Here is a 24324-nt window from a genome sequence, read left to right as displayed (position 1 = left end):
AAGTCTGAGACCACCAGAATGCGGCGTGTGCAGTTTAAGCTCGTTCTCATCTCTGATTGGCTGCCTGAACTGCCGTAGAGTCAAGCCATTAACAGGCTTCCCCAGTTTCTTGAGCTCATACAACTGAATGCGCTCCTGGAAAACGTATCTCCGCGGCGTAGACGCGGGCTATAGATGCATACGCGTTTGAATATCTTACCAAAACTCTGTTTTGCCTGGTGAAACAAGGAATTTGCTACACGCTCCTTTTACTCGTGATTTGCACGTCAGTTGGCTGAATTGAAGGGCAAAGGAAACCTGCGGCTAAATATCAGTTGAAACTCACGGGTTTCAGAGGAGAAAGTGCCCGCTTTAATTTAGTGCTCTCTATATTCTAAGTGGGAAATAGCGTCGGCTACGGATTCTACGTGCCGTTTCTTATTCTGAGGTGAGATAGTTTGCTTACATTTTTCAGTCTTTGAATGTACAAAAAATCTTTCAGTTTGAGTTTTTTTTAAATCGTAATTACTATCCATATACATGCGCATTTACCCTTTTTAAGTTGCTCATCAAAGTACACATTTAACCCTTATAATAATATTTTTTACGGATATTATTGTAATTGACACTTTTATAGAGATGTTAATATAACTGGAGGAAGCTTGAGTTCACAGGGCAACACTGTTCGAATGAGTAGGGTGCCGTTTGCTGTATTTTGCATTCACTTTCTGCTTCTTAATTGCGTTGATACGTGCGCCATCTGATACTATGCGATGTGTCTTGAAGATTATGGATTGGGTATTTGTATAGTTGTCAAACCTATAGAATCGGGTAGGTGGTTGTTATGATGATGTGATTTCACACGACATTTTTTTCCGTGGCTGTACAGATCCAATTCGTTTAGTCGGGATTAAGGAATATTATCTCTTCACTGAAAACACCAAATAATGTAGGCTACTTCTTAAAAAAAAACGGGATTTTTACCACTGATCTCATGCGAACTATTTTTAGCCCATACTACCCTTAAGTTAATAGGATTCTACCTGACGACAGAACAACGGCGTTTATCTCATACTCTAGAAGTCATTAGCCCAACTAGGATCTCATGTCAACTGCTGACATTGCTTCAACATTCCTTTGTTTTACTATGGTGATTTGGCAGGACTTTGACCCAGTGTGGGTCTCAAAACTGTGTGTGGAGAGGCTCGGCGTTTCTCAGTGGGAGAGTGGGGCGCAGAGCTTTTCACCAGCAATGTGTGACAACCACCCACTAATTAGCTCTCCATACCATTATCTGGGCTCCGCTCAGAGCGCTGTCCGATAGTCGAGCGTCCATTCCTGTATGGTGTTTTTCCAGCTTGGTGGTAGAGTTGGGTCAGTAACCAAAGTTGAAATCCCTCAACCAAAAAGTCAGTCCTAGTGCCCTTGAGCAAGGAACCTAACCTAAACTGCGCCTGTAAATTGCACGAATAAACGAATAACTACACCGCCTATTCTACAGCAGGGGAGGAAGGGTGACGGTTATAGTTATTATTATTTGTTATAAAAAAAAAAAAAATGTTTTCACTCTTCTCTCTTTCCCTCATGGGGTGTCTCTCTTTCCCTCATGGGGTGTCTCTCTTTCCCTCATGCCTTCAGCTTGCCTGTGCGGTTCAGCCAAGCATCCTATATAGGGTAGATTTGATTGGTCCCCTAATACTGTATCCGCTGGTTAAGAAGTTGGAGACAGGAGCTATGAAGTACCAAACCTCCTAAATTTCTTTTTGTCATTCCTTTTCTTTATGTTAGGCATGAGTCTCCTACACCTTTTCTTTATGCTAGGTTGAGTCTCCTACACCGTTTCTTTATGCTAGGGATGAGTCTCTAACACCATTTCTTTATGCTAGGGATGAGTCTCTAACACCATTTCTTTATGCTATGGATGAGGGAAATTCCTTGTGCTCATTGATTGTTTAACTAATAGGGGTGGGGTGGGGAGGAGTGGTATTTATTTTGTGTCCTCCAAGTGTCACCCCCTCCTCCCTCTACCCCCCCACCATTCCTGAGGGGGTTTATTGGCATGGGAAACATCTGATTATGTTGCCAAAACAAGTGGAAAGTCTTTAAATAAAATCTCCAGCAAAATAAACAATCAGAAATTCTAGGTAAACACTACAGGTTACACAAGCATTCATTTTGTAATATCTGCAAATAGTTAAAGATACAAAATATTGGTGAGGTTTACAATGCTCTCACGACAACAGGTCACACATTTGTTGTGATTGCAGTATTTTGCGTAACATTTTGGACTTTGTCAATGTTTCATTTGTTCCCAAATTCTGTGTGATCTGTTGGAATTACATATCTATATTAACTCGGTCATATTTATTGTCAGAAGATTAGGATTCTTTCACTTCTCTCTCTCGCTCACTTTCTCTCTCTTCTCTTTCAATCTCTCTCTATCTTTCTATGAACTGTCCCTGTTGACTCCATTCAGGGGTGAGAATGGGCTTGTTTGTTGTTTTGTCTCAGCAGTAGTCAGTAACACCTCCAGGGATTTTGTGGGAAGAACATTTCCCTAAAATGCATCCCGCCCTTCTCACGTCCACACCAGGCCTGAGACAAATAACAGACGAGTGATAGCATGGAGTTCGTGTGGTCATAACTTTCCATCTGTGACCGGCTGTCTGTCACATGTTGCTAAAACCTTTTTACATTGCACAAGTGTCCACTATCTGTGGATAGAAAGTCCCCTAGTGCTCAAAGCAGCCTGTGTGTGTTTGTGTGTGGGTGTGTGTGGTCACTCAGGCAGTCATCAGGGCGGTGACTTGGCATGTGATGATTAGTTGGCAGAGTGTTGTGCCAACTATAGTGCCAAGGAATGACTGGGAACAGATTGGTGTTTGAGTAAACATAGGGTATGACACATTAGTTATTTTAAGACGTGGATATTCCTATTTATAACCAACCAGTTGTATTTTCACACAGGAATTGTTGTTTTGATGTCCCAGGTTAAAATTAACACGAAATAAAGCTTTAATTAGTGAATCACTTGTGGATCTCTCTGTTGACATGATTTATTACTCCGCGCCGGATTTTGGGTGGTCGTAGTGTTTCCAAACAGACGGCTGTGCGTCTCGTTAGGGCCCAATCAAAACCGGCCCTCCGCAATAATCCCAGATATCTGGTACTGGTGGCGATCTGATCTGTTTGTTCTTGTTGGGTTTTCTCTGCAGCATTGCCAGCGTTAGCTGTTGTTTCAGCTGAGAAGTTCACATAGGAGCTGTAAAGTCGCGTGTGTGCCCCAAAAAGCCCCGAGTTCCCAAGCTAGTGCCCTGCGTTTTGCTTGGGGCCCGTGTCCATAGTAGGGTGTAGTGAAGGAAACAGGGGGGCTGTTATTCGGACCTCACCTCATGACAGCTGGGGCCGAAATAAAAGTGAATATCAGACGTCCCTGTTTGTAATGGGCCGTTCTTTGTTTCCTCACTTTCATTGGGTTAAAGCAGGGTTTGTGCTGGGTGTTGCAGCTGGCCCCTGTTGGTGAGGAGCGGGGAGAGGAAGGGGTCTTGAGCGGCTTTGGTGGTGCAAGGGCCTCATTTGCATTGTGTTTGGCCCCGGGGCAGAGCAGGCTGCTGTACAACACCGTGTCCCCAGTCATGCTGAGGTGTGTGCTCTGTGGAAAGACGAATGGGCATGTATTGGGTGATCACACTCGTGTATTGTCACACACACACACACACAAGACGAGGTGTAGACACCAATGGTTCATTAGACGGGAAGGAAAAGCGTGACATTAAATGGACATTTGTTGTGTTACATGGACTTGGTATCTGCTGCCACTCCTGTGTGGTCTGGTGGTCTCTCTCCTGGTCAGACACATGGTAAAACAGATGCCCAATCTGTTGCTCTGACTCTTCACACCACCACCCCATTCTGATGGAAATCACAGGGGTGCTCTGAATGAAGAGGGGGGACGAGGCAGCCGGATGAGTGTGGAGGCGGCATAGAATGATAAATCCTGTCTCTGGATTTTGGCCCACTACCCACCCATCGCACGCCCCCTATCTGCACCCGGCACGCCCCCTATCTGTCCCCAGTACATTGTACAGAACCCTGTAGCCCAAGGGGTGGTCTCCGTCCTGGGATAGGAGACTCAGGGAGTGGGCCTGGCTGGCGTTCAGGATGGATCCCTGGTACAGAGACGAGGTGGAGCGTGAGTGCGTGTTGGCAGGCCTCTGTTGTGCACAGCCTGTTAGCAGTCAGGTGATGATCGGTCGGGCGGGCAGGGCAAAATTGGTGGAGCATTGATTCCCTCTGGGGACTTGTGTGAACGTTGCCTTTGATACGTGTCGGCTAAGTGACTGAAATGCGTGTGTTTATATGTGTGTGTGTGTGTGTGTGTGTCATGCAGGCACTTGGGGTTCAGGGGTGTGTGTGGTTGTGTGTGTGTGTGTGTGTGTGGCATGTGTAAACAGTATAGTGTCTCACAATGTGTAAACAGTATAGTGTCTCACAAACACGTCCATACACCCACATCCTCAACAAACAAACACTTAGGCAGGGGGTATATACTCGTAGGTGTGTGTGTGTGTGTGTGTGTGTGAGGGCTTGCGTGCGGTAAGGATAGATAGATAGTGTTTTGTCCACAGGGCAAGTCTGGCTTATAATAACCATACAGTCACAGTCACTCTCCTGAGTCTCACAGGCAGAGAGGGAGGGAGGGAGACAGAGGGAGGGGTGGGGGGGGAGGTTACTGGTAAACAGACAACATCGTGATCACATTTCGATGAGGACTGACTTCCAGTGTTGCCTGTTGGATGATGACCTACCCAAATACGCTGTTATTTTTGTTTTCAGCCCCCACTCCTGCAGCTTTATGAAAACATCTGAACAATACATTTTCTTCAGGCAAGACTATTTCGCTGATATGTCTCTATTTGTTTTTTCTCTCTTTGTCTGGCTGCCTGACCGCATCTCTGTCAATGGAAACAAGTCTGCCTTTTTGACTTAATCCTCGGTCCGCTGTCTTTTTCTGTGTCTTTGTTCATCCAGTCTTAACAGGTGTCTCTTCCTCCCCAGGACAATATGCCTCAGACGCCGCCACTGACGGGCATACTGGTGTCTGGTGGTTACAATAAGAACCTCTACCAGAGCCAAAGCCCTGCCGAGGGCCAGGGTTATGGCAGCGCCGGACTGTATTACCACGACAACATCCTGGTGTCTGGCTCGATGGAGGCCCTCATCCACCACCTTGTCCCCAGCCTGGACTACTACCCCGATGTGAGTCATCATCCCTTTACTTCATCCCTCTTGATCTCTTTTCTGTCATTGGATCTCTCTGTCTCTCTCTCTCTCTGTCTCTCTCTCTCTCTCTGCATGTCATAATTCAACTTTCCCTCTGGGGTAAAAAGAAGCATTTCCCTCCTATATCTCACCACAGAGGACGTACATCTTCACCTTCCTGCTCTCCTCTCGTCTGTTCATCCACCCGTACGCGCTCCTGTCCAAGGTGTGTCACCTGTGTGTGGAGCAACAGAGACTCAGTGATCCTCAGGCGGACAAGGTAGCAGCTCAGTGGGAATCCACAGTTTAGTTTGTATCCATTGCACTTATAATACTAAACCCAAAATGAATTATTCTCTAACTTATTTGCCATTGTATAAATATACAGGCTTGTTAGTTATAATTGTGGATTTATTTTTTAATGATAAAGTTGTTGTTTTTTCACCCGCCATAAGTGGACTGTTAGTATTTGTTGAGTGTTAATGTGGAGTTTATGAACGTTAGCAGAGGCTTTAATAAAAACACAAAATATTACATATCTTCAGATCAGGGTCAGACAGCTGGCACCCAAGGTCCTCCAGCTTCTCCAGGAGTGGACGGAGACTTTCCCCTACGACTTCAGAGACGAGAGGATGATGAGGAGCCTGAAGGAGCTGACCCATCGCCTGACCTCGGGAGACGAGGTCTGTCCGAGTTAAATTATTTACACCTTACTGTCATCGCCACATAGGGAGAACGTGAGACAACAGGAATGACAGACGGACGATTTGCACACATAACAAAGATGCAGACACAAAAGTTAGTCGCCTGATGTGTTAAGATGGTAAGAGGAGAATACGCTGAAGTGTTGATGGGACTATCTTTTGGGAACATGTTTACTTTGTTTACATTGCGTCAGCAGCTAGTGGGTTTGACATGACCCATGGAGTGACACAGGGCACAAGGTTTCGGCGGGGTGAGTGAGTGAGGTAGCGGGATGAGTTTGCTCTGGCCACTAGAGCTGTTATTTTTTTGGTCTGGCTGAATCAAAAGAAAAGAGCTGTTGTTCAGCAGCCTGGCTGACGGGCAACTCTTTGTCCACTCAATACTGCTGCCCTGCTCTTCTTTAGGCAGCTGTTGAATTGTTCCACTATCGCTGAGTTGAATGTCACAGGCTTAGTGTGCTTTGGGCTGTGTCCACATTGCCAGCCTATTCCCTACATAGCGCCCTACTTCTGACTAGTGGACCCGATTAGGCTACATAAGGCACAGCTGTGGATCACTAAACGAGGCTGTTTTCATTTTAGCATTGGATGGATGACTGTTAAATCTCCTCTTAAACCTCAACCTGCACATTTGGTACACGTGCTAATGCTAATGCCTTTGAGAAAAACAATATTATGTTGAAGAATGGCTGTTTACCAAAGAGTGTGGTGTGCCAACATTGGATGATGTTGCTGAATGTGCAATTCGTAGCCCTTCTTGGCTAATGTTAGCTACAGTGTCGCTGGCTGTGCAAATTCCTTGCCCTTGTTGGTTACCATTGGCTAAGATGTTCCTAGCATGGGTAATCCTAGCCCTTTTTTGGTAACATTAGCTATGATGTTGCTCGGTGGGAGCCTTCAATTTGGTTAGCATGTTTGGTTTATGACAGTGGGTCCTCATGGCTCTGTGCCTGGGGAATCTGTGTGGGGATTGGGATGTTAATGCAGGTGGCTTTTTTGGACCAGACAGACAGCGATGAAAGGAAACACATCCATCTGCTCTGCTGACATCTGTAACCAAGAGACTGAGAATTGCATCCCCTGGGACCTCAGTAAAGCATGACCATTGATCCGCCTTCAATCAATGGATGTCCTTCATCAAACGCACACACACGCACCCCTCAACATGATCCAACCCTCACCTTATATTAATTCCCTGTCCTCACCCCCCTACCTATTTTCTTATTGTTTTGATGGCAGAGGTCGATATTACCAACACATTACTGTGAACACACGCGCGCACACACACAGTATTTTATCTCTGTTAATATTTTCCATATAATATTCAATATATAAATTACATTGGATGCCCTTGGGGACAGGGAGCAGGATCAGGAAAGGTTTCTCAGCGTCTGGCCTTGTGGGAGACAACACTTCCCATTCATCACCTGAACAGCAGAACCCCGCTGTAGGTCAGCAGGATCTTGGGATACCTCTCCCAGCAGTCTCCAGTACTTAGAGGGCAACACTGTTGGACATCTCTCTCAAAGACAAACACTGTTTTCCCATAACTGTGTGTGTGACATACCATCGCTGAGCGGAATACACACATAGTACATTAAAGGCTAGTTTACCTGGGTCAGGGGTATTCACATCTTCCCCGACTAGATTTTCGTTGACCCTCCAATCATGATATTTTTCGTATCAATTCATTTTCCTCTTCCATTTAATGGTGTTCTCCAGTCAAAAGGTGATCTCATCTTGTCTAGAAGTGACCTCACCCCATCTGTAATGTACTGGATTATAATTGTTGTTTGATTATACTTGTAACCAATGGTGGCAAATATCCCCTTGTGCCAAATAGCCAGTAACACCGCTTGAAGTGCCACGCCCACACCTGGTGTGCCGGGTCCAAATCTGCCCCGATTAGAATTGACCAATTAAAAAAGGGAATTGAAGCAGCTTTGAGGTCCACATTTGGATTTAAGCGATCAAGGCTTTCCTAAGCCTCTGATAGGGTTTGCTGCTGTCTCTTGCTAGCCCAGAGTTTGGACCGCGGAGAGAAAAGAGACATTTTAGTCATTTAGAGGACACCCTCAGCCAGAGCGACTTACTAACTTCCTGCCATGGGCTGACTGTGTTTTGTGGACCACACCACACCACTGACACCGCTGACCCATCCCCCTGCCTTGATGTGCCACAGGGGCTGTCATTATGGATGTGGTCCGACCTATCAAGGCCTGAGCGTGGATGTACACAACTGGGTTGCCATCTGGATAGGGGAGTTACAGTTCAACAGAACCTGCAGCCGGGCTGGACTGTTTGGAAAGCAAACGTTATATATCTTGTATTTGACATCATTGACTTGTGTTCTGCAGCAGATATTCTCTGTTTTTTTCAGACAAGCGTGAGCTCTGGAGAAGTGCTATAAACACAGACGCTGCATTCATAAACACTCTGACAGCAACGTGAGTGATTGGCCTTCCAGGTTTAAGTGCAGAGCGCACTAGATTCCTGTCTCCCTTTCTCTACGCATGTCTTGGTCTCTTTCTCGGTTTCCATATACAACCACTTTTACCCCAAATAACATGATATCCAATTTGTGACTGGTTCGCCCCACATCTTGTTTTTGGACACAGTTATTGCCTTATCAATGCATTCATTATTATTGTTAATATTAGTTTACTAGTGTTTTAGCTGATCACTTTAGATCACACTAGTGATGAATGAACAATGTAACACAGTGGAAATAACCTGGAAGAGGTTCGTGTTCACCCAGGGTTCATCCCTACGCCAAGATCCTGTATTTTACACTGCACACAAAAGCTGGATTACAGTGAGATGGATTATTCTCTACAATCCAGATTAGTGTCTTGCTCCCCTTCTCCGACCACACTACTCTTTTTCAGAAACCCATTTCTCTGAATCTCTGTCTCCTGTTCATATTGCTTGTCGAGATGGCACAATCTCCAGGTTGACCTGTGATTGTCTAGAGTTGCTACAGTGTGGGTGTGAGACCACCCATAATACAACCACTTTGGGCTAGAGAAATGCATTATGACCATAAGTGCGTTTCAGAAAAGACACCCCCCTCCTCTCAGCCACTCAGCCCCATTACCCCTCCGCTCTCAATAAAAGGACCTCAGCAGCATGCAGCCTGTGGGGAGGGGAGGGGGGGGGAGTCTCCCAACGAGCAAAATCATTTGGTCATTTCAATGTCTTCTGGAAAATATATTACATCAACTTAAATAAGCATATTTTCACCCTCCTTTGCTCACTGGGCTGAATGCTGGTAAAACGCTCAGTCATCAATAATTTGAAGGAAAGTTTGTATCATTGTCTCCCTGCTGAACTTCAGCCTTGATAGAGCCTTGTTTCAGTGTAGTTTTTACAGCTGAACTGGAAAACAGGGCAGATGGAAGGTTTGTGGGCACAAAAAGCCAGGACCAACCCCTGGAAGTACTCTCTCCACACACACACACACACACACACAGTAGGTTATGCAATGCCTGTGGTGAAGTGTCTGGTATTAGTTTTTCAGTGATTAGACCTGAAGATGCTATATACCAGCTATCAGGAGCCCAGCGTTTGGTCCTTCTGAGGCACAAAACAGCTTGGTTGGGACCTTTGTGGGCGATGGCAGCCATGAGGCCCCTGGGGATGGTGGTTCTATAATGTTCTGCCGGACACTCACTGAGTAACCCGCCTGCTGTTACCGTAGCATAGCTTTGAGTTAGCACACCATAGGCTAATAATCCCCAACAACAGCTGAGCAGTGTAGAAGGATTGCATGCCTTCTTACCTCAAATTCACTGCATAACATACTTGACATAAACACTGAGCTAAATTAACGAACCTTCCCTCCCTCCCCTCCTCCTGTCAGCTCTACAGAAAGGCTGTCCACCAGATGACCCAGGTCCTAATCAGAAAGCTGACCAACCTGAGTCAATACGAAGAAGCCCTGGTCAAGATCAAGGCTACGGCCACAGACAGACTGACTGTGCTGAAGGCTAAACCTCAGGCCATCCAGAGAGACATGCTGTCCATCTGCAATGACCCCTTCACCGTCGCCCAGCAACTCACACACATAGAGCTGGTAAGACACCCAGAGACAGACAGAACGACAGACAGACAAAACACGGAACACAAAGACGCTCCGAACACAAAGACACATAGAACACAGAGAACCCACCAAGAGAACTCTGATACAAGAGCGAATAAAGTACACAGCACAGACACTTCATCAGACACACACAGACACTTCATCAGACACACACAGACACTTCATCAGACACACACAGACACTTCATCAGACACACACAGACACATCATCAGACACACACAGACACTTCATCAGACACACACAGACACATCAGACACACACAGACACATCATCAGACAGACACATCATCAGACAGACACAGACACATCATCAGACAGACACATCATCAGACAAACACAGACACATCATCAGACAGACACAGAATATAGTACACGGCACAGACACATCATCAGACAGACACATCATCAGACAGACACATATAGTCACAGACCTGCTTTATTCACCTCAATTTTTTCATTCAAGTTATAAATCTCCTTTAAAACTGGAGAACATTGTAATTTCTCAGCTGTGACCTACAGCACATCCAGAAAATTCAGATCAATAGTTACAAGGTGAAGTAAAATTGGTGAAAACATTTATTAAAGGGGAACATTCATGACATGCTCCATCTGAAATCTTCTTATGCTTGGCAAATCCCACCTTGCAAACAAATATTTGGTTTAGAAGACAAAATCTGATTTTAACTTACTAAAACCGAGAGGTCACTCAAGTTGAGGTCTCTTTTAGACGAGGTAAGATCACTTTTTGAGAAGCGTGGGGGAAGCTGTTTGAATGGGACGATCGCCTGACTGTTGTTCCCATTCAACGTCACCAACCTGACTGAACCCCTCAACTGAATGGTAGAATTCATTAAGTTGCCTTTTCTTTTCAGGAGAGATTGAGCTACATAGGACCAGAGGAATTCATCCAGGCCTTCGAGAAGAAAGACCCTCTGGACAACGAGAAGGTAATGTTCCTGCATGCTTCTCCATCGGGGACGAATTGTTGTGGGCAGCCTGGCATTCACTCTAAAATCAAGTGCAACAGACCGCATTTACACAGGCTACATAATATACCTACGAAAGCGTATTCATTAGGGGAAGCTGAAATAAGCCAACCTAATATATGTTAAGTAAAATCAATTCCTATTGATCAGCTGTTTACACAGGCTGTCAATTCCATTAGATTGATTTGTCTTTTGACCAATCTGATTGGCAATTTTGCCAACGACTGAGATTCGAAGATCAGAGTTAGGGGTCAGAGCGTGACATACACTTTCAATACATGCATGTACCCTAAATGTAAATCATGTGTGACATTCGTATAACAATGGCACATCACAAACATGAACGCAATGATTTACCTTCATTAACGCTGCTCGTCCACAACAGGTCTGCTCTATGTTAGCCAACTGTAGCATCTTGTTTATGTCACCCTGTTAAGCCACACAGCACAGTTCTCAAGCTGCCTGGTATTTCAGAAACATCTGAATCTTAGTAGACATCGATCTTCACAAGTAGGTTTGTAGTTGGATGTCACCATTATGTCCCGTAATACAAAGACAAATAACCGCTCTTCCTATCTAGTTGCACCAGTTATAGTTATAGTCAGTCGTTGATTGTGGACTCCAGTGAAGCTGTGCTCATGGTGGGTCAATGTGAGGGCATCATTTTGTGTCAGTAGGGTAGAACTGTGAGCCTTGGTTATGCTGTTTCTCTTAATCTTTTTACACATCCCGTCTGTCTGGAGGGGATAGAATGCTAGGGCTGTATTGCTTAGCAACCACTCAGCCACAAAAGGGTAACCACGGGCAGGGTAGGGGGGGGTTGGTGTGGTTGCTTAGTGCGTGTGGGCTCGCCAGAGTTCGGCTGCTAGGCAACAGGAGCTTTTGGGGAGGATATTTTGGCGCCCTTTCATTTGTGCCTCGGGCCACCTCTCTACATCCACTTTCAAAAGGTTGGGAGGGGTCCTCTCTGTGTGTTTGTGGTGACCACTCTGGCTATTGTGTGACGGGAGAGTGAGCTGCATAAGGCCAAAGGAATGCAAGGTATTAGAATAAGAGAGAAATCCTCAGGTCTTAGGCGACTAATCACAGCTCTGCTGCATAATTTCTCTAGCTAGCTAGCTAACAATGATGGTGTGATTTGGAGCATACTGCCAATTTCACAATAATGGTGTTATTGAAAAGATTGTCAAAGTCTGTAAACCCATTAAAGGTTTAAGATTTCTGATTTGATTCTACTAGTGGTAAAGACTGCAAATAAAATGGAATGCTATTTCAATAACTTATATTTGTCATATGAACAGGCAATGCAAAAAAATTATGAAATGGGGCAGTTGTAATAACTTCACTCACCACATCCATTGGAGTACTGGCCACCCCTTATAGAGTCTGGCTCCTCTCTATGTTCTATCTAGTTTTCTGCAGTCCAATGACTCACAAATAGAAGCCATCACGGAGCCTGTTGGTTTGGGATCTCATGCAACGAGACGTCGGTCTGTCAGCAATTGGGCGTTGTGCTGCTTGGGTGCGGGGATACCCATGCAGGCCATTGGTGCTTGTGTCAAGTTCCACTGTTCATGGTTTGCTGATGAAATGTCTGTCTCCATCGCTACAGAGCTACTTTAGTGACCACAAGAAGGCCAGCAACCTGGAGGCCTATGTGGAGTGGTTCAACAGACTCAGCTTCATGGTTGCCACGGAGATCTGCATGGTGAGTAGAAGGACAGCTACTTAGAATGTTATCAAATCATGAACGCATATTTGAACAGTGGCTAAAATAGTATGTTAACAGTTCTCTACGATAAGCAGTGGTCCAACCCCATGATCCATGTTTCAGATATCATTGGAGTTTTTAGAACCAGGCCTGAGAAAATAAGTGGTCAACTGTGTGAAAGAACCTAATGTTGGAATAGATCATTAAAACTGTTTTTAATGTAATTTTATCTAGCCCGTGGTTCCTAATCAATAATAAGAGCTTAGATAACATTACTGATGCAGCTACGCTAATTTATGTGGCTAGGCATTACATGTTTATGACTTGATGTTGTTGTTTTTGACTCTACAGCCAGTAAAGAAGAAGCAAAGAGCACGAGTCATCGAGTTTTTCATTGATGTGGCGCGGGAATGCTTTAACATCGGCAACTTCAACTCCCTCATGGCCATAATCTGTGAGTGTTTATCGTTGTTGTGTTTTGAAAGGCGTTGTTGCCTATTGGAAAGGCTTGGGGTGGTGTTCCTGTACAACTTGACCCCAATAGAAAGGGGAGCGTTACTAAAACCCGACCTGTTTCAGCCCTTTTGGACCCAGATTAGGCAGCTCTGCCCAGTGTCTACCATTATGGTTGCCTCCAGCTTGTAACATTCCCTAGGGTTCACACACAGTGCGGTCTGGGTGAGTTAGGGGCCAGTCCTTCCCTCGAGGGGTTCGAGCCATCCGATGGGTTCCAGGGGATTCTAAGTGGCCAAGTGGCCAGGGAAGAGGGCATCTGGTCAGGCCTTGAGGAACGAGGGGAGGGGGTGAGATGAGCGGGACCGTCCAGCATCTGGGAAGGCCTACGCAGTCGCCCGTGGAGACAGATGGTCAGCACTGACCAGGGAGGGAGAGGGAGGAGGGATATGTGGGAGGGAGAGGGAAAGGCACATCCAGGGTGGACGGGAAGGCATAAGGTGAGGGAGGATAGGGGCTCTTGGAGAGCCAGCTGTCCCAGCTGTAGCCCCTCTCCCCTGGGGAGTGAGCCACAAGCCGAGCCCCTCAGCCTCCAGGGACCCAGAGGAGAGAAATTAGCCTCAGAGGGTCAGAGTGAAAAGACGGAACAAACAGGACCCTGGGAAAGTAACTGGGCTCAGTCTCTGCCCTGTTGGCAGGTTATCATCAGTGTTTTTACATGTTTATTATGTTTAGTGTGTGTGTGTGTGTTAACCCTGAAAGAGATTAGATGAAACCCCATAACATACTGATAGACAGAAACAGGAGGTGCCTGGCTCCCCCAGGACTGCCCCTGCCTCCCCCCCAGGCCTGCCCCTGCCTCCCCCCAGGACTGCCCCCTCCACCTGTCAACACAATGAGCAGAGCTGTTCATCACGCTGGGCTTGTTGACAGACCAGCAGGCCAACATGGTCTCACAGCATTTATAAAGCCTCATTGGACCCTTTGAGATTCAGAACCTGATTTGGACCTGGATGCACAGACTCCAGGTGTTGGATAGCTGGGATCAGTCGGGTCTTTTAGATCATAATGACAGTACACTGACACGATCCTTAATGAGAACTCCTGAGTATACTGTATGTACACACACACACACACACACACACACACAGACAGACCCACACACACAGAGACACACAGAGACACAATCGTACAGACACGCTCATGTGAACCTGATCTACCATATGGAAGGGAAGTGAGGCGTGTGTGAACACTATTGTTCCACTGGCCTCAGTCTCACCGCTTCTGTCGCCAGAACTGGGGGAGGGGGGTGGGTGGTGGAAAATGGAGAGAGAACAAAGCAGGATGCAGGGATGGTCGAAATGGGGTGTGGGGAGAGGCCACCACTTAGTGTCAGTCTCAATTGGAAGTGTGTGTGTGTGTGTGTGTGCGTTCGTTCAGTGCACATTCACCTCTCACCAATCTCTCTTGATCACTGCAGCTGGGATGAACATGAGTCCTGTTTCCCGGCTGAGGAAGACCTGGAGCAAAGTCAAGACGGCCAAGTTTGACATCTTGGAGGTGAGGACCCCCGTGTGCCCCCCCCATACACACACACCCCTGCAGCACTGTGCGTTATATAGTTTAGCTACAAACCCCGAAGCCAGCCAGTGTTTAGCCACGGTCTCCCTGTTACCCTGTAATCCTGCCGGATAGCCTCTGGGTTTCTGATGAGGTGTTGAAGATTTCCCCCCATGGGGATGGAGGAGGATGAGGGAATACCCAGGGAAACGGTAGCCCTAGAGGGAGCTCTTCCTGGGGCTAAGATCACAAAGACCTTCCGGGGCCCTGAAGAGGAGCCAGGTATGAAGGTCAGAATATGTGAAGTAGCAGAGATTAAAGGATGAACCAGGCTGAGCCCCAGTGGAAGACAGAACCCATCAAAGGATCTCTTTATATGTCACTCTGGCTCACTACCTCTTACCTCTCCACAACGCCATTGTTTCTGTGTCTCTCTGGGTCTCTCCGTGTCTGTCGGTCTCTCACCGTGTCTGTCGGTCTCTCACCGTGTCTGTCGGTCTCTCACCGTGTCTGTCGGTCTCTCACCGTGTCTGTCGGTCTCTCACCGTGTCTGTCGGTCTCTCACCGTGTCTGTCGGTCTCTCACCGTGTCTGTCGGTCTCTCACCGTGTCTGTCGGTCTCTCTCTGTGTCTGTCGGTCTCTCTCTGTGTCTGTCGGTCTCGCTCCGTGTCTGTCGGTCTCGCTCCGTGTCTGTCGGTCTCGCTCCGTGTCTGTCGGTCTCCCCCCCGCCAAGTCTGTTTGTCTTTCTGTCTTTTTCTGTCTCTGTTCCTGTCTTCCTTTGCCACTCTTTGCGGTGTTGAGAGCTGTGGTGTAAAGCTCTCACCCCCTGTCGATGATGTGTTGACAGGAGTCCGGGTCCTGGTTTGAGGATCCTGTCTGTCCTGCGGTTTGTGTGTGCCTTCAGCTGCTTTGACAGAGATGTTTTATGGGGCGCTGGGTGATTGATGGAGTCATTGAAATGGTTTTGTTCCACAAGTAAGCAGCATTTTAAGGGTGAAGGTGGATTAGAGTGGGGATTCTGGTTTTCGTGGTTCATATGAAGGTTAGATTCACCCCAACCCCAGCCAATGACTAACCATATGTGATTATATTAAATAGTGGGTGGCTATTCCCATTACGATATAATAGCATTAAGCATCATGGAGATGTAAACGACTGAAGACAACCTGAAGCGTGTAATGCCCTCACGCTCTCTGAGGATGTGGCTAGAAAAACAATCTGCGTCTAAACAAACACTTCAACAACTGACTTTCTGCTGAATTGGCACTAATCCTCTCTGTCCCCCCCAGCACCAGATGGATCCTTCCAGTAACTTCTACAACTACCGAACAGCGCTGAGAGGAGCAACACAGAGGTCGCGAACAGCCAACAGCAACAGAGAGAAGGTGAGTGTCGATGCCGTTCTGCTTTGTATAAAGGATGTGTGCTGGTTTATGCCTCTGCCAGTTTTCAGGATACATCTGAAACCGACCTCTTCAAAGAGTAGCTAAAATAACAACAACCTTCTTTCTGTTGCCTTGGAGACAAAACCCTCATGTTTATTATTTGTATTGTCTTCTTCGTAGAAGAGGGGGCCCTTATGGTAAAGCAGCAACAGATCTGAATGGTAAAACCAGAAAAAGAACCAGGCAAGCCTAGTTCAGCCGGACCGCAAGCATAGATGTTGTGGCCCTCACTGGATTCAAACCTTGGTCTCCCACATGAGTGGCTGTGTCTTTAACCACTACACCACAGTGCTAAACCATTGCCCAGTGTTGGCATAGCATCGTGATATTAGATAATTTTGTCACACATTAATATCACACCAAGCTTGAATATCTTGCTTGACACCATTAAGCATTGCGTTAAACTGACTAAAGTTTCTTATTAAGTTTACCCCCACCACAAATAGCATCTATGAAATGTATGGCTTTTGCCACTGGCTGCTTAAACAGCTCATTAGCCAGTAATAGGCTTACTAGTATCTAACTTACTACTTAAACTTAACACAGCCAAAGCTATTTCATTGCACAAACATATTTGTTTTTCTTGCATTCTTGAATCACACCAGAAATAGTCGCAACATAACTGTGAACAGTTATATTTTAGGATTACTATAACACAGCTACTTAAGGTTGTAGCCAGTGAATTTTTTATCTGTCTGTATCAAAGCCTAACGCATAATTTACTTTGAATGTGACAAGATGCAAACACGGAACCTATTGGTTGCAGGCCCGCGTCTCTAACCACTATGCTATTTAACAAGGGTCGATCGGTCGGTCGGTCGGTCGGTCGGTAAGAGACATTCACTCTTCTTGGCCGGCTCCGATTACACGGTCCGGCAATAAAATTGATCAGAAATGGTTTGCTGGTGCTCCTTGTGAAAAATTATTTTAAAAAGTACTGCTCTTCAATGTAACCCATGGCCTAATTTCTAGGGCCTAAGCCAATGAGGTGGAAATGGGAGTTTCTGAATAGTTCTACTGGAACCCGACATGCCCAACGAAGAAAATAACTAGATGTTTTGCATATCCCATGAGCTCGTTCCGAATGCTTTGTATCTCAAGAAACACGATTAAAACAGTTGCCCAATATAGTTAATATATTTGACAAGCCATACCATAGTTATTAGATGTTGTAGGCGGATTAGATGTTGTAGGCGGATTTCTCGTAACCGTGCCAGGGCTTAGCCCCTGCTGGCTGCGTGGCCCTCGTTTATAAACGGTGGACAATCTCGTCCAAAGCGACTAACAGGACCAACAGCAAGTGCTATGCTCAAGACCGCAATGGTATTCGAACTGTGCTCAATACCACTATGCTATCAGCCACTGTCCCTCAAGGTATCAGTAGGCCTAAAGGGTCTCGAATCCACAGAAAGACTTGAGGTTTCCTACTACCGCAGTTCTGATTACATTTTTCCCAATCAGCCCTGCCATGAGTCTACCACGCGCTCCCCCATTTCCACCTCCATTTCAGAGGAGACAGTTTAGTGACTCATGCAGATTGTTCTTAAGTGGTGGGAAAGTTTTCTGTCCTCGCTGGCTGTCTGAATTCCATTTTTGTAATCCAATAACTGTTTTACCCACATCCATTTTGTGACATGAATATAAATTAAATGAACGGGTTGCTTTGAAGTGTTTGACGCATGCTTCGCTCCGCCTAGTCCCGGACCAACAGACGCGCCGTCGCTCACTACAGATAAGGAGCAATTGTGACGTAAAATCGAGATTGTGTCACGCGATCTTCGCTTTCATGTAACCAGAATACGTCAAGTGAATGAGACGCATTCCAGTACAGTGCGCCAGGAGAGCAGCCTTTCTTGCAACGGTTGCTTTGCGTCTGATGATCGTTTATCTTCTCTGCTCAGCGTTTTCATGTTATTTACCCTAAACCCAACACACTCGTTGATCTTTGGTTTGGTTGGGAGACTGTTACACAACAAAAGTTCTGAAGAGAACAAGTCAAAAGGGGAAGACGAACGGGTCAGCTGAGGGCCAAGGGCCGGGTATGGACGTCAAAGAGAACTCGAGGGCCTCATTTCCTACATCAAAATATGTTCTGTTCTATTTCTGTAAAGGAGAAAAAACATGGCCGACTGCCAGCTCACACAATGTTCTCTCTCACTGCTTGTTGCTTTCTCTCCAACCCATCCTAACCCGGATGGTTTGTGAACTGGCCAGCCTGTTCCAGTCCAGCTGTGGGTTAGATCTAGCATTAGCTGTTTAGCCTAGTGTGCAGCCTACTCTGGAATCAAGGGTAAACTTAAACAAGCTTGCTTGTTGATGTACTGGGTGTAGAAAATGTATTATGTTAGCTGAAGATGAGTCGTTTCAACACCGTGGGTCTGCTAAGAGCTTCTGTTAGGGAAGGTATGGTGGAAGCTGTGCGTGCAGGGATGTTTGTTATTTAAAGCGCCTAGTTGGCTGCTGGTCAGGCTGACCAGACGGCAAGGGGTCACCAGATGGAATGTTCCAAAGTGCCCAGACAGATACTGGACAGATACTTCAAAGAGGGGAGTTGTTTAAAAGAGTATATTTCCACACATGACACCAAACATCACATACTCTGTTGACTTTTTTTGGGGGGGGCATGCAGCCTAGTGGTTAGGTTGTTTATGCAACATGTTCCCAGACCTCTTCACCAAGTTTCCCTGCTTCCTCGATTAAAATCTGTTCTGGGCTTGGTAAGTGTCACTGAGGGGATGTGAAGACTAGAAATAATTCTGAACATGCTGTGCTGTTTGTTCATTGGATGGGATTCAATTGTTGTTCCAGTTGAGGAGGCGTGGGTCACTGATACATGACATCTCACAGCGCTTTTAGACTGACGCTGAACATCACTGTAACATGCACAAACTGCTGCACAAAGAGTAAGACAGCTGATTTAGTGTCAATACACAATGGGATATACAGTACAAGTCAAACGTTTGATAACGACTGGTCAAACGTTTTGATAATATAAAATAACACGCCCTGATAAAAATGTCGGAGCAAAAACTCAAAGCAGGACTGTACAGAGGTCCTATGTTCTCCACTATCATGTTGTCCTGTCCAGTTTATATTGAAGATGAGGACTGTGGGGATGTTGACCGTAATTATGAAGGCATATATAATTATGAAGGTGTATATATAATTATTTAGGTATATGTACATCACTACCAGAGCACCTGTCTGGAGTAAGTCCCTCAACGCTAATCCCTCTATCCTTCCCTTTTCTCTCCATTACCACCAGTTAGGACATTCCATTCCCACTATCTGTCCTCCCTCCCTCCATTACCACCAGTAAGGACATTCCCTCTATCCGTCCTCCCTCCCTCCATTACCACCAGTAAGGACATCCCATTCCATCCTTCATTACGATCTCTCTCCCTCTTCAGCTCTCATCTCCTGAGGCCAGGCAGGCTGCCGGTTTGATGCCCCCCCCAGTCCCCCTCTCTCTGAGCCGGGATAACCTTTGAGGTGTGGCAGCCTCTCTCTGGAGCTTCTCTCTGCTAGTCTGCTCCCTCCCTTATAACAGGGCACATCCTCTAAGTTCTCTTGGTCTCTGTACTGAGATATGTTCTTTGTATAATATTGTTTGCGATGTTCTCTGTTCCCAATACTTAGCCCCTTAGTGATTAATCACACACCTGGGCTGGGTTCTCCATTGCCAATAGTAGCAGAACCAATGAAAACCTACTGAAATAAAGAGCTTTTCTTATTTGTCAAGTCCCGTAAGGCCTTGTGTGTTTCCGTCTGCATTTTGACATTTGCCTAATAGACTAGCGCCGGCTTTCTGTGTTTTCTCGGTCCCCTCTGATGAGGCCCTGGCCAAACCGCACCCTCTGATGAGGCCCTGGCCAAACCGCACCCAGTGACCTAGATCTCTGTGGTGATGTGGCTCTGAATTATTTAGGAGACTGTGTTCTGGAAACCACAATGTCAGCATCTTCTTTTTGGGTGAAGTTGGAGTTTGTTGACTGTGTCTTTGTGGTGACTAACATAGAAATCTGTCACCCACTGGAAAACCCCATGTACTATAAGTGAAATCTCTTTTTCTTTTTGTCCCTGTCTCTCTGTTAAGATTGTAATCCCATTCTTCAGCCTGCTCATTAAAGACATCTACTTCCTGAATGAGGGGTGTTCCAACAAGATGCAGAATGGACATGTTAACTTTGAGGTCAGTTTGGGCAAATGGTTTGTTGTTTGAAGAATTTCCCCATAAAGCCTTGTCAATGGCCTGACAGGCCAAACCCACTATTGTCAAAGGACATGTCCCTACAATTATGCAACACAACATTTGGTTTGGCCAGCCTGAATCTTCCAGAATGACTGTATGTTTGTATGAATGAATGTTTCTGCTCTTTTTATGTCCACAACTGGCCTACAAAGCTGAAACATTTGGTAGAGCATCAATGTAACAAAGTTGGGGACTTAACCCAGATCCACCAGTCCTACCTTAATGCCACTTTTAACATTGTCACTGACATTGGTTTTCAGAAATTTTGGGAGATGGCAAAACAAGTCGGTGAGTTCATGGTTTGGAAGAAGGTGGAGTGTCCATTTGAAAAGGACCGTAAGATCCTTCAGTATCTGCTCACCGCGCCGGTCTTCAGCGAGGACGGTATGTACTGAAGCGCCAGTGTGTCAATGTCGCCGCGCCATTTGCCTGAGTTTGGCGAACACCTGTCAGTCTAGTGACCTGCAGATCAGATGAACTGACGCTTTTGTGTCTCCTCTTCCCTCAGCTCTGTACCTGGCCTCCTACGAAAGCGAAGGCCCTGAGAACCACACTGAGAAGGACAGATGGAAGTCTCTTAGGTGTGTACCCGAGTCACAAGGGTGGTGGGGGGGGGGGGTTCCTCTGCTTCATTCATCATAGTTGTCACCCACTTCCCCTAGGGGATTTAGGTCGCATCACTGACCCGTCGACTAGCCAATCGGAGACATGCATTCAACTTTCACACACATCCCACTGACACGCCATCCCACACTGCTTCAGTCGTGTTTTATGACGGTGCACCTCCGACATGATGGATGAACAATCATTGTGCCTTTGTTCAGTTGTCTGGGTGTGGCTGGAGGTTGTCCTCTGAGCCCCGGGGTTGCTGACAATGACGTTTCTGAGCGGCTGTCAGACTGTCGCAAGTCCAGCTTTCAGAATCCAAGCCAAGGGGAAAATTCACTCCTCTCAGCTTGCTGAAGCGACTCAAATAGTTTTTCAGTACCCAGTATCTATTATGTTTTGGCCCCGTTATCATAATAAGATGTTCATTAAGATTCCACGAAAAAGCATGCTGGCTTTCCCCCACCCCCAAAGGATGCAAGCTGTTAACTTACTAAAGCGGACATTTCTTTGTTATAAAACCTTCAAATGTGTTTAGTTCTACCTTTTCCCCTCAAGTGTTTAGCAGTTGGTTTCTCTCCCATTTTCTTGATGTCCACTGAGGCGCGTTGGGACCTCTGACAGTATATCTGACTAAACCCAGACCTGTGTGGATGTGTGGCAATCATCTGTTCCCCTGCGTAGAGAGTCTATGGCTGGTTCCGGGGGCCTGTTCCGAGTCCCGTTGCTGGTTCTGGGTTCCGAGGGCTGGTTCCGGGGGCCTGTTCCGGGTCCCGGTGCTGGTTCTGGTTTCCGAGGGCTGGTTCCGGGGCTGGTTCTGGGTTTGGGGTCTGGTTCTGGGTCCCGGGGATGGCTGTCATGTTTAATGGAATACAGCCAGCCAGGCCATTGTTGTTTCTGTCCCTTCCCACTGCGACAGAACCTGTCACATCACTTCAGACTGGCCATGTCAGCATTACGTGTCTCTAGCCTGCCTGTATCCCAGGGCGTGTGCACACACAAATGTGCTTAATCAATGTTTGAGGACAGAGGTAGGAGTGGTATTAACCCATAGCTGGACAGGGACATCTGACTAGAGAGGATGCCAATGTCTGTGTTATTCCGTTTTAATGAATGTCTTCCTAATGGAGGCTCTGTTCTCTCCACAGATCCACTCTGCTAAGTAGAGTCTAGAGATGCTGAACCAACTCGTCTGACAACCAAGCTGCCCCAGTGGATTTGTCCAAATAACAGTATCCCTGTTTGGAGGGGAAATGACAATCTGACCACTTTTATTTGGCTGACCGGACCTTTTCTGTCCCTCAGCTATGGATTTCTAACTAGGAAGGAAGCCACACAGTTTTTGCTCTGTTTGGTGCTGTGTATTTCCAAGACGGCTTTTGTACTCTTTGTATGAATTTCTTCTTTTGTATTATTATTTCAAGACCATCACAACGAGGTGAAAACTTTTGAAGCACAGTGTATTCAAACTCAGTGAACCTGTTTGTTGAGACCTTGAAATGTTTAGGATGTATTTACCTTTCTACATTAACTAGGTGTTGGCTGCTGGTTGGCCAATGGACTAAGTCCTAATGTGAGTCTCTCTATATCTATTTGTCTCTCTGACAACATTTTGTTTATTGAGAGTCAGTATACTTTGTAATGGTGTCAAACCCAACGTACAGTGTGGTGTAGTTTTTCTTGTCAATATGTACCTGAAGGGCCCGTAAAACTTCTTCGGCCAAGTACATTGAAAATGCACTGAGTGCATTGGATTAAAAACACGATGTCATTTTGTATGCGTCCATACGACGTTAGCGTTACCCTTTATCGATAAGACACTCAGCCACGGGCAACAAGCGACGGTTACATAAATAAGCTGTGTGGACAGATTGTGTGTGTGTGTTCCAAATCAAACCCTTTTCCATATAACGCCTAGTGCACTTCTCATCAGAGCCCTGTATAGAGAATAGTGTGTCAGTTAGGAAGCTGACGGTGTCTCCCTTCGTTCCTGATGATTAGTGTTGAGGTGGGCTCTGCCACCAGCTGAGCCACTCTGATGGAGTGTACATAGCCACGGAGGACTGCACAGCATGCTGGAATCCTCTGGCGCGACTGTCGTATCTACCTGCTACCTCCAATAAACTTAGCGTGGTAGAGTAGAAATGCAGTGAGGTTGCGCTGCCCTCTGGTGGTTCCGGTCAATATTTGCAGTGAAGGAGCAGCATTTAGAGTGGACTATTTTACGTGGTAGTGTAGTGTAGTATAGTGAGTGTGTGTGAGCGAGCGAGAGCTGAGGATTGTATTTTTCTCCTCAACAGATGCTGGATCAAAGTTGTGTTCTGTTGTGTATTTTTCATGTAATAATTAATTATTTCTATCATTTGTTTTATTTATATTATGATCCTGTCCGTGTAGTAATTTCATATGGATATTTACTGTGGTTTTATTGTATTTGTTCTTATTTAATTTTGTACTAGGTACATAACATACTACAGTAGCTGTCAGAAATGGCCTAACAATTATTTTTTTATAAAGGTTTTATGAAAACACTTAATTTTTAGGGTACAAGGACTATGAAGTTATACCATGGGCGTGTTCCGGTCCCACAACCTTGCAGGAGATTGTTAGCTGATATGTAACTGGGCTTTATTGGATCTGGCATTATCAATGCAGTTGGACTGTAAGGTGATCTATGACTGACGTCTGGCTTCCCTTGTCTTTGTGTTACTCCACTTTACACGATATTGTGGTTGAGTGTGTAAATAATTATTATTTTCCTACCTGTGTTTGCATTTGGACTGTTGAGATGGAATAGAGGTTTATCACTGCGTTAGTTGTGTTAAAAGAGAAAGTGACAAAGTTAATAAAATAATGATTACAGTAATAAAGGCATATTAGTTTATTATTCAAAATGTGTTTAACATGGAAAATCCCTTGAGTCAAACTTGCATGTGAAACCTGGCCTCTTTCAAGCTCACTAAGGCCTACTGAAGAGATGCATTGTATGATGAATTCCTCCATTACACCTGAACTCACATGGAGGTGGACTACTGGTAAGTAATGTACTGATGCTGGACCACCTTTAAATCAACCAGTCTTGTCTAACGTTAGAAATGTGGAACACATCTATAATAATTCACATAACATTCAGTGCCCTCCACTAATACTGAAACCCTCTGTAAATATGAGCAAAATATGCTGTTAGAAAACTCTCTTCGCTGTTCATCCTCTGGATCATTAATTCAAGATATTCACAAAAATATAACCTTCAATTGATGTAGAA

General features: G+C 45.7%; 1 protein-coding gene across 1 annotated transcript; it reads left to right on the top strand.

Moving 5' to 3' along the window:
• Nucleotides 1-107: 107 nt before the first annotated feature.
• rasgef1ba (RasGEF domain family, member 1Ba) lies at nucleotides 108-23922 on the top strand. Its single transcript, XM_010876994.4, has 14 exons — nucleotides 108-427; nucleotides 5038-5238; nucleotides 5399-5521; nucleotides 5787-5924; nucleotides 9808-10020; nucleotides 10919-10993; nucleotides 12645-12740; nucleotides 13095-13197; nucleotides 14677-14756; nucleotides 16046-16141; nucleotides 20298-20393; nucleotides 20714-20837; nucleotides 20962-21034; nucleotides 22208-23922. Exons 2-14 carry the CDS (start codon nucleotides 5044-5046, stop codon nucleotides 22230-22232), a joined length of 1437 nt encoding a protein of 478 aa, XP_010875296.1. The 5' UTR covers nucleotides 108-427; nucleotides 5038-5043; the 3' UTR covers nucleotides 22233-23922.
• Nucleotides 23923-24324: the final 402 nt, after the last annotated feature.

This window comes from Esox lucius, chromosome 13 (genome assembly GCF_011004845.1).
Source record: "Esox lucius isolate fEsoLuc1 chromosome 13, fEsoLuc1.pri, whole genome shotgun sequence".
In the NCBI taxonomy this organism is placed as follows: domain Eukaryota; kingdom Metazoa; phylum Chordata; class Actinopteri; order Esociformes; family Esocidae; genus Esox; species Esox lucius.
Note: the sequence above shows the minus strand (reverse complement) of the source record. Positions and strands in the feature narration are given on the sequence as shown.